The sequence below is a fragment of the Leptonotus elevatus genome, chromosome 12 (genome assembly GCF_054856555.1).
Source record: "Leptonotus elevatus isolate MCC_2025b chromosome 12, RoL_Lele_1.0, whole genome shotgun sequence".
Lineage (NCBI taxonomy): Eukaryota > Metazoa > Chordata > Actinopteri > Syngnathiformes > Syngnathidae > Leptonotus > Leptonotus elevatus.
In genome coordinates, this window is record NC_141250.1 from 10,372,860 (window position 1) to 10,387,479 (window position 14,620).

The following is a 14,620-nucleotide window of genomic DNA, read 5'->3' on the forward strand; positions in this document are numbered from 1 at the left end:
GGTTCAAACCGCGCTAGGACAACTCTTTGGTACAAATGCAATATTGAATACTAATCATTGTCAAATTATTTCACATCAATTACTTTTGATGTCATATGTCATTATTAAGTTTTTACTCCATTCTATATTCAAACTTCTTCACTACAATTATATACAATGTCATAAATTCTTCTCCGGCAGCAATGGCACAGTGGTTTGAGCATTTGCCTGCCACACCGGAAGATCTTAGTTCAAACCCCGCTTGGACAACGTTTCAGCTAATGCAGCTGAGCTTTGACCAGTGAACAGTAGGCGATGATTCGAATTCCACCTTGGACAGATTGCAGTTCAGGTGTTATTTTTATTCATTTATCGTTCAACTACGATTAATACTTTGTAATTTTCGCATCATTTATCTTTCAATTTCCTTCATAAGCATTCAGCTATTAGCATTCAGCTATTAGCATTTAGCTATTAGCATTCAGCTATTAGCATTCAGCTATTAGCATTCAGCTATTAGCATTCAGCTATTAGCATTCAGCTATTAGCATTCAGCTTTCAGCATTCCCACGCAATTTCTGTAGAAATTGCACCTAGTCTAGTTGCTAAGTAAAGACCATTTTCTAAATTTTAGAACGGCTTTTTGTTAACCCTTTATGCTGTTTTCCTTCCTGGAAATTGACTGTATACAAAATACGTAAACAAGGAATATGACCCTTTTATGGTATACTGTATATGCCACACATTGCACTATGGATTGGAAAAAGTGGAGCGTGAGACTTACTGTCTCAGCGTCTGAGTCGGGAACATTGAGGAAGGCCCACCTCCTCTCTGAGGCAGGAGTGGAAGACTAGCACGGGGTTAAGAAGAGAAAAAAAGAGAAAGAGAATAGAACTGAGCCTTTTTGACATTTGTCAGTAGAAGAGACGGAAATGAAGCAGAAGTAACCCCCACCGCAACCATCAACCCTCCGGGGCCCCCGAGGACGGGCTGCAGAGATCGCCGGCAGTACATCCAGGAACAACATGACACTCGGTTACCATGGCGATTATCAGAGCCAAGATACAGAGATTACGGTTCATCCGGAATTGGCCGTGAAATCAGCATGAGCGCACATAATCAAATTGAAGGCCACTTCCTTCATCGTGTTTGCTCTGCTTCATCCATCATATCACATTACGTCCATATAGTTGCACTGCTATATGCTTAAAATATTACTTCTATTACTTATACAGATAATAAAGAATTACGTGGGGGTATGGATTGAGGAAAATGCTAAGGGAAATGCTATTACTCACAATATTATTGCATGCTAACCATCACATATGCTAATGTGTGGATTGTTGGCATCACTAATACAGTAGAGTATTTGCTGTTCAGTTACAAACCTAATGATAATATTTACTCAATTAAACATTTGTAATCATAAGTTAAAACTTGTTTTTTAAATAAACTAAAACAAACATTTTGGAGACAGTTTAAAAGAAGTGACGTCGCGTAGTTGACTTTCTTTTAACATGACTTTTTCTGGTTAGATCATTATGACTTTAAAAATAATATATATATCACTATATTTTATTCACACTTTTTCTGGTCTAAATAATGCAACTGCATTTTTTTTCTCATAAGACTGAAACTTTTTCTAAAACTTTTTTCTTGCAACATTATTTTTTCTAGAAATAACCTGACTTTGTTTTCTTAACTTTATTCTTGTAATATTAGAATTTTATTCCGATAAAATTATGACTTAAAATGACAAATTTATGAACATTGGGAATATTTTTCAGGAAAAAAATGCCATTATGTTGGAAAAGAATATTCTGAAAAAAACTATACTAACATTTTCTTGAAAGAAATTAAGCTTTTCTCTAAATAAAGATGAATTTTTCCGAGTAATAGTCAAACGTTGGCTTTTAATAATACAACTTTGTTCCCAGGACATAATAACCTTTGGTTGTAATCTAAAAGCTTTATTCTCATAAAATTACAACTTTATTATCACAAAATGTAATATAGTGGAACCTTGGGTTTTCCATGAAACATTTGCAAAGTGAGGCAAGTTTTCTCATTTAATTTACATTTATCTCATTTTGATTGTTGGTGGTGATAGATACTGTGCAATATGGAAATTGGTGAAAACAAAACTTATGATGATGAAAATAACAGTAAGTTTGTGATTTTTTTTTTGTGGTCATTATTCTTTAAAAAAAAAATATACTGTAATATGTTACATGTAATTGCAATGTCAAATGTTTTATAAAAAAACAAAAAGAACATATTTCTTGTAATATTGTAACTTTACAAAATATAAACTTTAAAAATTAAACATTTATTTGACTATGGTTTTATTTGTCTGCTTTAAAATATTAGGTCCTGTGTGTTCATTGTTTGGATTACGATTGACCACATCCTCCACCCACACCTTCCATCAATGTACTGTAAGGTGTGTATCTCAGACACGCCACCATCAACGTTATCATATCATAAAACAATAATGTTGAGTTAGCTGTCTTGTGTATGTACAGCAGCAGAATTGTCTTTGTGATGCCTGAACGCTCCCTGCCTATTTACACAGTCGACACACGCAACAGGTGTCGCACGTGTTTGCGCTGCGCCACGAGGCTGCATACACACACACACAAACACACGCTTTCCCCACCAGGTGAGGTTAGCGCCAGTTTGTGTCGTTACCGTGGACACGGCGTTGCTGAGGTGGCGCCCTGTCGTCTGACTGTGGGCCGACATCAGGGCGTCGATGTCTTCTTCGGCGTCCTGGTCGGACAACTCCTGTGGAACGTCATATTGAATGTGAAGGCAGATGCAGATGTGTGTGTGTGTGTGTGTGTGTGTGTGTGTGTGTGTGTGTGTGTGTGTGTGTGTGTGTGTGTGTGTGTGTGTGTGTGTGTGTGTGTGTGTGTGTGTGTGTGTGTGTGTACAGCTAGCTCCCATAAAGTCAATGAGACAATTCAACATTTCACATCAACATTTACACATTAACGATGCCACTTACTGTCTCATTGAGGCCAGGCACGGAGCGGCTCCTGAGGCTGAAGGTGTCGTCACTGTGTTCGGAACCTGCGGCCGAAAGGTCCATCTCGGAGCGACTGTGATCTGATTGACAAAAGAAGAACAGAAGAAGCCTTAATGATAAATATTGAAATCAAAGAATAAAAACATCTGATTAAGAGACTCAGAAGAATGAGCTGCATCTGGAAATTAAACATTAATAATAATATGCAGATGTAATGGCTGACGGGGTCTGCAGTTCTTCTCACATGTGATATATTCACTTACAATTTGAATTTTCCAGCTTTTATGCATTTGGGGGGCGGGGGCATAGCAACCGTTTTGGAAGAGTTAGCCAGTAAATGGCAGTTGAAACATTTACCAAGACCTTTGTAAAGTGTGCAGCAACCTCTGAATGCTCTTTACCCTTCACAAAAATCACTATATCATTTGCATACATAATAATCTTGTAGCCTTGGCACAAAGATGGTAGATCATTTATATAAAGACAGAACAGAATTGGACCCAGGATTGAACCCTGCTGGACGCCTGTGACGAAATCTTTGTAAGCAGATTTTGTATTATTGAGATCGGTTTATGAGCTATGATTCAAACCTTTTAGTCTAGACTGGGAATATTTAAATTAGGGGTGTCAGGCGAATTTTTAATCGCATGACTTCAATAGCTAACTTACAATGAATTGCAAATTTTATATCTGTTTCCTTAGTTTTTATACTCTTGTTAACATAAAAGTGAAAAGAAAAAAAAATAGAAATTTGGCTGTAATAATTCATAAAATTGAGTTAAAATCAAAAAGATGTACTGTACTGCAAAAAAACAAGTGTGATATTGATTTGTGTTGAGGTCATTTTTCTGCCTCTAGATGGCATAATTGCATTTGTAAGACATTGGTGACAACTCAGTGCATTTCTCTTTTCATATTAAGAGCGATCTCATCTTTAACATGAAGTAACTTGTGAAATTCTGCTCATTTTTAAAATTGTAAAACACAACTTGACCCCAGTCTGCACAAATATTTGCATTATTATTAAATGTATTACTGCTCAAATACTTTTCCCCCAGTACAGGCTCTCCTAGTAAGCGGTGGTCATTAATCGCACCTTAAAAAAATTAGTGGCATTAAAGGAACTTTAAATTAACTCAAAATGTACACACACATTTTGACACCCCTAATTTAAATTTATCAAATATTATGAATATTATGATGTGCCTGTGTCTTTTCAAAGATCAAAAAAAAAAAAAACACAACCTTGCACCATTTAAGACGAACGACAACAAAATTATCTGATGGGTTGTCGGTGTCCATATTTGACCACGGTGTGACGTCAATAAGCACTTGATACATCCTGACAAGATGTTCTACAATAGGTGCTTGGGCAGAATTGGTGCGCTATAACTATAAGTGATATGCACCGATGCACCTTTTACAACCTCTTTTTATAGGCTGCTGAGGTTACTTAGGAACTGCGCACACTTCATAGCAGCAGCTGTTACTGGAGGGGATACAAGTGTCTGTTTAACAATGTGTTTATTGTGCTGGTTATCGCCTGCGCCGCATCATTTTACTTGAGCTGTTTATAATGTAGAACTTGTATGGGATCTAAATTAGACCGTGTGGACAGTACCGACCCGATGATACCGAAGCCTGGGACACAGAAATGGTCGGAGCGCCATGATTCCCTGCGGCTTTCTTCTCAGGCACGCCGCCGCTGGAATGGAAGCTGGAAACACTCTCCGCTCCGTCAGGCTACAAACAAGATAGCCGTTATAACAAATGAAGCAGGATAGTGCCATGGTTGTGTGTTTCCGTGTGCGTTGGCTAACCCTGACCCTCCGGTTGCTGCTGGCAGTGGAGTATCTGTCAGGAGTTTTGGATCGTCGATTATATAGCGCTGTCGGCGTCTCGGAGGCGCCGCTGCCTTTGCTATGAGACATGAGTGACAGGAAATAGTAAAATGCCACTCTTAAGTCAAGCCCCGCATACAGCATTTGCGCTACGGCGTTCGCTAAGCTAAAGTTGACATCATTTTCAGCACCTGTTTGAATGATAACTTGGAGCAGAGTAAACGCTTTGCACGCTGTGAGCGTCTCCGTCGGATGCGGATTTGATGTTAGAGCCACCGATGCCGTTTTCCGACCTCAGGGGTCTGCTGCCCGCTTTATCCATCCTCATCCTCCTGTCATCAACACACAAACGCATACACGTGCAGACTAGTGGGTACGGGAAGCACATACAATATTGAGAATTATTACTATTATTTAGATTGGTTAGTCAGTGTCAGGCAGTGAGTCAATCGTTAAGTTATCTGTAAGTTAAGTTAGTTGATCGGTTGGTTAATTAGTCATCTAATTGGTTGCTTAGTTAGCATGTTTGCCAGAATATCAGTTAGCAAAGCAAGATTTGAACGTAGCCTGACTTCATTCCTCACATTGAAAACCAAAGCAAACAAATCAATCCCGTCAGTTTTACCCTCTCTTTCTCAGTCCATCCACAAGATGCTTGGAACTCCTGCTGGATTTCGGTGCACCGACCCTCCCAGCCTCAGGACGGAGCTTCAAGTTCTCTGGGGATTTTCTATCCTCCGTGGCTTGGGATAAAACACGTGGAGGATGGACGTGGTTTAGAAAAGGCCATATAAGATGCATTAGCGCACGAGTGAAATTCACCTGTCGGGCTGCTCAGGATTGTTTGCTTTACCACGTCACTGCTCAACAGTTTGTGCTCAAAGCGCTTTGATCGCTCCTCCAGGAACCACTCGCCCGTCACCACTTTCAACTCCCTGCGCACACAATAGAAACAACAGGCTCATCGAGAGCGGCTAAGACTAAGATCATCAGTTAGACATAGATAACGTTAAAAGAAACAAAACCATCCAGTAAATCTCAGGAAACTTCAGCTCAGTATTTTTATTGTATTGTTGTTTTTGAGTTTGCACAGTGGTTAAATTCTTTTGACCCCTATTCATTTTACATCTCAATTACACAATGAAAAAAAACATGCCTCGGCCATGTGATTGAGCATTGACCAATAACAATTTATGAACATGTAAGCCCAAAAGCGAGCAAAAAAAAAAAAAGAAGTTCTTATTGGGTGATCGTTTGCAGTTATTATGTCCCTTATGATGATAGTGTGATTATGATGATATGGATTTATTATGTGTATGCAGTTACTATGTCCCTTATGATAATAATGTGATGATGTTATGGATTTATTATGCGTATGCAGTTATTATGTCCTTTATGATGATAATGTGATGATGATGATGATATGGATTTGCTATGCATATGCAGTTATTATGTCCCGTGTGATGATAGTGTGATTATGATGATATGGATTTATTATGCGTATGCAGTTGTTATGACCCTTATGATGATAATGATGATGTTTTAGCCATATTAGCAACTCTTAGTTTGCCATGTTTTGTGCAGTTACTATGTTCCTTATGAATATAATGTAATAATGATGATGTTATCGGTGCAGTTGCTATGTCCTTTATCATGATAATATGCTGCTGATGCTTTAATTGTTAATTGTTCTTAGTTTGCTAAGTTTTATGCAGTTAATATGACCATTATGGTGATCATGTAATGATTATGATGTTATGGATTTATTATACGTATACAGTTGCTATGTCACTTATCATGGTAATGTGATGATGATGATGATGATGATGATGATGATGATGATGATGATGATGATGATGATGATGATGATGATGATGATGATGATGATGATGATGTTTTAGCCATTTTAGCCACTCTTGGTGTGCTAAGTTTTATGCGGTCACTATGTACTTTATGATGATGTAATGACGATGATGTTGTAGATGTATTATGCGTATACAGGTGTGATGCCCCTTATGATGATAATGTGATGATGATGAGTTTCAAACAGGTTGGTGAGCACCATGCTAGAAGATCATCTTGAAGCACCTGAAGGCCTTCACACACACACACACACGCAAACACACACACACACACACACGCAGTGGTCTAATGGTCACTTACGAGATCTTAGCACACACGTTACACTTCCATTGGCGCTGCCTTGGAGTGGAGACGCGGCACTCGCTGCACACGCGCAGCTGGCACTCGTCGCATAGTTCGCCACGGTCGAAGATTAGGCCCAGCGTCTTGACGCAGCGGGCGCACTGACGCTCCGCCGACTCCCGCGGTAGCCGGGGGCCTTTGCGTTTGATCTCAAGCAGCTCGTTCTTCAACTTCCTAGACAAGGGGGGGACATCAAGTCATAGGAATTTCGAACTAATGAATACAGTATGGCAAATTAAAATTTTTCATTATTTTCACTTCATTTTCTACATGATTCTAAAAATGATTTCCAATCTCTGCCACCACAATGACCAATTCATTCTGAGAGCCAGGTTAAACCAGGGGTGTCCACACTTTGTTTGAGGGCCACTTAGAGAAAAATGGATGGATGCAAGGGCCACTTAAAAAAAAAAAACTTTAATGTATCAATCAATCAAGCAATTATACATTGTTTATGTCTTTTCAATAGATTCTTTCGATAAAAAGTTAAGGAATTTTCAAGATTTCGGACCTGTATCCCAATGAACAGCAATGGAATCCCATCTCCACATTCATCACCAAAACAAAATCACACTGCAGCTGACCATTATTAAAACAGTTACTTGAGGATCATTAATATGTTATCTTTATAAATCGGACCTTGACGCATAGCAGAAAGTAGAGTCGACTAATTTTGCTTCTAAAATGAATGGTCTTTAATTCAGCACAGGGTTTTGAAATTAATTGTACTATTATTTTAGCCGACAATAAATAATTTTTAGTATATGACGCAGGACGCTGAAAAATAGATGGTGGGCCGCAAATGGCCCCCGGGCCATACTTTGGACACCAAAGCTCGCGCGAGTTCAGCCCATGGTGAGAGTGAAGTAACATTCTCACCGTATCCTCTTCTCCTCTCGCTTCCTCAGCTTCTCGTCCTTCTGCAGCACCTTCAGGATGCTATCTCGCTCGTGCTCCAGCAGAAAGGAGAGGTTCAGGTCGTCGGCCACATCCATCGCTGCCTGGGTTCGACACGCATGCGGTGGAATCAGCCGAGCGGGGACGCCGTATGGAGGTAGACGCCGACTTCTACTTCCCCACACGCCTTTGTTTCCATCACATCCATCATCTAAGCTTCACATCCAGTGGTTGTCTGAACTTCTGCAAGTGAAGCCTGTATGGCACCAGACAAAAAGAAAAATCAGTACAATTAGCTGGCATTTGCGAGAATTAAAAGCCCAATTAGATGCGCTTGGCATTTTCAAAATAGGAATACAATGATTGTTATGGCTGTAAGGTCACATTTAATTGGTGGTGACATTCAAAGTGTAACAGCTATCAGCTCGACTTTTCTTGTTAATGACAAGACACGAGTCTCTAATTGCAAATAATAATACACTCACTTTTGTAGGGCTAGGGAACCCACAACCCTTGGGCTAAACATTATAAGGACAAAAGTATTGGGACAATGGTAGAAAATACAGCGTATCGCATTAAGACAAAGAGAAAAACGATGGGCTTGGCACCACCACGTGTTACAATTACCGTAGGCCTGCCCGGTGCCCGCCTTGCACGGCATCAAAAACATCCACCTTCGAAAACGGAAGAAGTGCTCAGACTTGGGGAGTAACGGAATACATGCCGTTACGTAATCAAGATGCAAACATAAAAATAACTGTATTCCATTACAGTTACAGGAAAAAACATGTAATCAGATCACAGGGACATTTATTAAAAATGGGGATTACTTCGAGGGATTACAATTTGTATGATGAGAGAGAGTGCGACAGAGGGAGGGAGAGAGAGAGAGAGAGAGAGAGAGAGAAAGAGAGAGAGAGAGAGAGAGAGAGAGAGAGAGAGAGAGAGAGAGAGAGAAAGAGAGAGACAGAGCAAGCGAGAGAGAGAGAGAGAGAGAGAGAGAGAGAGAGAGAGAGAGGACAGAGTGAGAGAGAGCGCGTGCACGCCCGCGCGAGTGGGACCATTGCTACATGTCGGGGAGGTGGGAATGAACGAACTGACTAGTCGTGTCCTCCACATGCGGGCAGTTTGAAAAGGTTTCACGGTTGGGAGGAGGAAATGGTGACCGGTACTTACTGGAATTTACTCGGAGCGAAAGTTTGAGCTGAGAGTCCAGCGGCATGCTACGCACTGTAGCTTCTTGCTAGCTAGCCCGCTAGCCTACAACCATAATGTGAGTTACACCTTCCAAACAAATCTTCCTCCCACCAATTCACTATTTAAACATCATACACAACATATACTTGTGATTGGGATAAAAGTTATTTTTGCAGTTGATGTCGTGCATCATCATCATCTTCATTGTATCCATCTATCTATCTATCTATCTATCTATCTATCTATCTATCTATCTATCTATCTATCTATCTATCTATCTATCTATCTATCTATCTATCTATCTATCTATCTATCTATCTATCTATTAAACAGTGAGGTGTGGTTGCTTTCAGTGACAGTTTGAAAACAGCATATGGCCTTCAATCAATCAATCAATCAATCAATCAATAGCCTACATGCTTTTTAATTACACAAGGATTTTTGCTATTTGTAGGCTGCCCCGGGTCCCTATCACCCACAAATAGCAGGGGCACATTGTATAGAATATATATTGTGGTGATATTTATTTTTATTTTGTCTTCATGAGCATACTCAATATTGGAGTAATCCAAAAGTAATCCAGTTACATTACTTTAATATTATGGTACTTGGATTACGTTACTAACTAAATTTTTTAGCAGGTAACTTGTAACTGTAATGGATTACATTTTAAAAGTAACCCTCCCAACCCTACACATGCACACAAAAACAAAGAAGCGCCACCCCATGGCGCGGTGCCGCACTGCAGATTTGTTACAATCACACTAATGAACTTCCGTATCTTGACTTGATTGGGAACGGTTTCGCAATCTCATGAGAACGCTTTCTTTCCAATGCCTCAAATCCTTTCCGCCCTCTTTGCCGACAGCCTCTTCCCCGAGTTCATCTCGTCCCTTTCTGACAATTAATGAAGCCGTGTGGCTTCATTATCAACTATTGTGCTGCCTCTTGAGCTGAGCTGCAGCTGCACTATCAATGAGGAGATTTTCTTTCACCTTTAAGATGCCACGGAGGGAATTTCAAGTAGGAAACAAAGAATAGATCTTCTTCAATTATGCCTTTTGACTTTGAACCACTCATATTCCAAATTTTAGCCCCAGAAAATTATTTCAATTATTGTTTATTAGAACAATTTATTAAAACGAGTGCTTATTTTATTTTAATGTGTTTTACAATAAATCTATCAAATGTCATACTGCTACTGTACTATTTTTGCTGATGGACAAGGTTGATGAGAGCTTGTAGTTTCTGCCACAAAATGGTTCCAATCATATGAATGCAGTTACCCTCGAACCATAAATAGTCAATAGTTCCTGTGCTTCAAATATACAGTAGCCCACACGGCTGAGATGTGAGTTAGAAATGAATGCTGAATCGGAATTTTTCGAAAATTGAGTGAGAATGAATCATAGCATCCCTTACCAAAAAGAAGTATATTTAAGTGTGCTTGAAGTATACTGAAAATTAGGAGAGTATACATCCAGTTTGCTTTTCTTGTACTTATTGGAAGTATACTGCACCAAGTAAATGTTAAGTGTACTTGTAAAGTATACTAAAACATATACTAAAAGTTTACATACTGTAGTACATAGAAGGCACTTGCTAAGGAACCAAAATGATCCGTTACATATATTAATAAAGCCCGGTAGAACATGTGGCTTGATAGCCTAGAGGTTAAGGTCGCCACCTTTAGTACCAGTGTTTGCTGGCTCAATTCATTATTGAGCTTTTTGCTGTAAACTAAAGTGTACCACAAAGTATACTTTCAAGTATACTTAATAGTGTACTTAAATATACTATGAAATATATTATATTATTATTATTATTAATATACTTTATGATATACTTACTGTACTAAAATGTTCCAATTGAATCCCAAGGAGTTTACTTGAAGTTTACTTTTAGTACAAGAATAAATACACTCGAAAAATAAACTTGGGTATATTATATGCTTAAAGTATGCTACTTTTTGTTAAGGGATATTCTCGTGTGTACTAGTGTCACAGGAATAATCGACGGGCAGCGCGTGTGATGTGACGCACGATCTCGGAGACCCGGCATCAGGAAATGTTGGCGTGTTTACGGCAATGTTTAGCCGGCTCGTGAGCATCATATTGAACTGTTAAGCAATCAGTCAATAAATTCAATCTAGGCAGTGTATCAACACTGTTGGCATCTGACAACGTCCCCACACGAAGGGAGTTTGCGAAAGTGGACACTGGACCTAAGAGATAAATGCTCATGGGTTAGCTTAGCGCTAACTAGATGCTACGACAGATATGACACGAATGGCTTTAAAACTTTATCAAACATGAAAAAAAACACCACCCTGGGTTCTGCCGTTGGCCAGTGTACGACTGTGTTACACTCCAACGTTATGAATATGAGGCTTGCTAAATGGACAATATATGATTAGCTAAACAAATTGCTATATAAGTGTACTACATTTACGTAGCTTTCGTAATTGGAGCTTTCAATTTTTGTACTATTACGTGTTTTACAGCGCAAATAGGATGAGTAACCCTTTCAAATAGACTCAGGATTTGGTAAACAAATATTAAACATTGATATTAAATATCTCTCTGTTAAAATAGAGGTATTTTTATGTAAAATATATGCCCCATTAGCTTTTATCCTTAACTTTATGGGTTTTACTGATGACCTCACTTGACCTTTCTTAACTCATCACGTTCTGCATCTCTGACAGCTCAGTTCGTGATCACTGAGTCTGGTTTTGTTTTTATCTCACAGTAGTGTGTGCGTTTATGTCACAGAAGGTGTCCTCCCTGAGTACACACAACCCGCACATTCCGATTGACTGTGCCCTTGAGCAAACAGGAGACGACAGAAAGTTTGGCTTTTCAGCTCAAATAAATGCACTGGCGAGCCTTGCAATAAAAACGTAGCTCAGAGGAATGTGTGGATTTTCACAGACTTGAAGCCTTAGCGGGGGCACATGCGCGCGCCCCTTTGGAAGTTGTTTAGCGCCGGGCGTCTATGTTCAAATGCAAACGGCACGACAGCCCGCTAATTGAAGAGCAGACGTGTCCTCGGCGGCACACGGACGAGGAGCAACGTGAGAGGAATAATATACGCGTTCATCGGGTGCATGGAAGAGAACATAATCAGTGAAGAGGGAAAAGAGGCAAATGTTTGTGCACCCTGTGTATGTACTACACTGCCTCCTGGTGGCCAATGTGTGCACATCAGAAGGAGCAGCACAAAGTCTATTGAATCAAAGCAGAAAATGTTGGGAATAGTGTTTAATACATTATATGGTATTAAATCATTCACTGCCATTGACGGCTATAGACGTCAAAATTTCATTTAAACTATTTCTATTAGTTTTACTTTTTTTCCACTTTTAACAAGAGTATGAAAACCTAGAAGAAAATGATTGTACATTTAGAACATATATACAATTTGTGATTAATCATGAGTTAACTATTGAAGTCATGCGATTAATTTACAATTACAAATTTTAATCGCCTGACGCCCCTAATTTTTAATAATCTTTTCTTTAAAAAAAAGAATAATGTATATATTTTTTTTAATGTCTAGGTCTTCATACTCTTGTTAACAAAAGTGGGGGAAAAAAGTTAAACTAATATAAATAGTTTATGCCGTCAATGGCAGTGAATGAGTTAATCAAGGTATTTTTGTATGTTTGTATAAAGTGCAATGCTGTACAGTGCTGTTTTTTATTATAAAAAAAAAGACTGTTGGTGTTTTAGGGGGGGCTGGATTGTATTAAAAGCATTCCGATTCATTTCAATTAGTTAATCTGAGCTACAACTGACTGAAGTTACTACAAGCGTGGTCACGGAATGACTCAAACACACCACGACATATGACTGCGTCAATTAAAAAAATCAGCGTTATCTACGTAAAGGCTTCTTTTTTTTTGTCATACCGTGATCTCATTTGATTGACACTTTTTCAGTGTTAATAAGGTGTTAATGTCATGAGCGATTACACATGACACTAATTGCAGCTGTCATGTGGAATCGACACCCCTTTGACGCAGACGATTTCCTCCTGAATAATTCAAGCGGGAATTGATGACCCATACCGCACATGCAGTTTATACACACACAGGCGAGTTGGAGTGTTGAAAAACATAAAAAATGCAGCAACATGAGGTCAATAATGCTCCGTTTCACAGCTGCTTGAAGGGCTCACCCGCTAAATCAAGTCTGCGCAACACCTGGCAGCCACGTTGTGTTTCCAGGGACGCACTGCATTGAACTGTATGTTTACTTAAGTCACCGATGTAAACACTTGGACATGCGATGACGATTGCTCAAGATGTACTCTTTTAGCCATAATCGCCGGTAATGAGTTCTTCTTTTCTTTTTTGAAAGACATCGAAGCTGGAAACAATATGATTGGCTGCTCGCAAGTTGAGTAAACGAGTCGCCTCTTTTAAGTTAATTTCCTCCAATTAACGTTTCTCAGAAAGCAGTTACAGATGGAGGAAAAAGAGAGGGGGACGAAAAAAGACACTGCTTTGTGTATTGTCCTTGGGGTGCAAGCGGGTACTAGTTAGCCCCAAGGACGACATGTGTGTTCTAAAAATACCTCACCGGTCGGTGATGGGAGTCATTGGACACTGTGACTTATTATTAGTATAGTCAAAACAGAAGAAGAATTTTAACATGTATTTATTGATTTACAATACTCTATATTTTGCCTAATATCATGATTTTGTCTACTCCTAGTATCAATATCTGAAGGTGGTGTATGGATAATATATAATGAGAGGTAATTATGTCTACTGTATGTGGCAATTGTGATATTGTCTTCCATTCCTATTATTGATATAAAATGTTGGTGTATTGATACAATAGAAAGAAGATAACGATGCAATATCCCGATAGCTGATGTTCTGTGCCGTGGGTAAAAAAAAAAAACATGCAAAATGTGTCACTTCCTGTGTGGAGTTTGCATGTACAGGTTTTGCCAACTTAGCTGTTTTTAAGGAAGTGAAGCAAGAATGCATCCATTATCTCAGCCATACATCTCCCTCCCTACACCTCAGCCACTTGCTGTGAACACAGCCACGAAACCATCCAACTTCTCGCTACTTTCTATTTGCAGTCAACAGCGTGCTGTTCTGTCCATAAGAATGCAAAAAATGTCACAGGCATTACATTTGTCTCTCTTTTTTCTTTTTTTTTACCCCCAAAGTGTTTGTTTCATAGTTGTAGCTGTATCAACATATCGCCTTTCTCCAACTTCAGCGCCCACATGTGAACCTGCCTGAACTTGTCCCCTTAATGGCTTGTTTGTGTCTTTTCGGCCACTAATTAAAAGCAAAGAGAGGTTGGCATCGGCTCAGGAAATGAGTGCCACTCCTCCCAAAATAAGCTGCTGAAGGAGAGGCGGGGGCCACAGGAAGGAAAATAGATGATTGGTTTTATTGAGTCGTGTTGACGGGAGTGAACAACATACAGTAGAAAGGCCGGAC

General features: G+C 39.3%; 1 protein-coding gene across 4 annotated transcripts in view; it reads right to left on the reverse strand.

Moving 5' to 3' along the window:
• Positions 1-14,620, reverse strand: part of sytl5 (synaptotagmin-like 5) — a 30,299-nt gene that overhangs the window by 7,202 nt on the left and 8,477 nt on the right. For 2 of the 4 annotated variants that reach the window (XM_086091120.1, XM_086091121.1), the window contains exons 2-11: positions 7,936-8,209; positions 7,015-7,230; positions 5,674-5,786; positions 5,477-5,594; positions 5,043-5,183; positions 4,831-4,930; positions 4,636-4,753; positions 2,990-3,090; positions 2,671-2,766; positions 764-829 (exon numbers count right to left, since the gene is read on the reverse strand). In XM_086091120.1, the coding sequence (XP_085947246.1) occupies positions 764-829; positions 2,671-2,766; positions 2,990-3,090; positions 4,636-4,753; positions 4,831-4,930; positions 5,043-5,183; positions 5,477-5,594; positions 5,674-5,786; positions 7,015-7,230; positions 7,936-8,051 (1,185 nt within the window). In that variant the 5' untranslated portion in view covers positions 8,052-8,209. The remainder of the gene's footprint in view (positions 1-763; positions 830-2,670; positions 2,767-2,989; positions 3,091-4,635; positions 4,754-4,830; positions 4,931-5,042; positions 5,184-5,476; positions 5,595-5,673; positions 5,787-7,014; positions 7,231-7,935; positions 8,210-14,620) is intronic. The other 2 variants (XM_086091122.1, XM_086091123.1) reach the window with 2 other exon arrangements.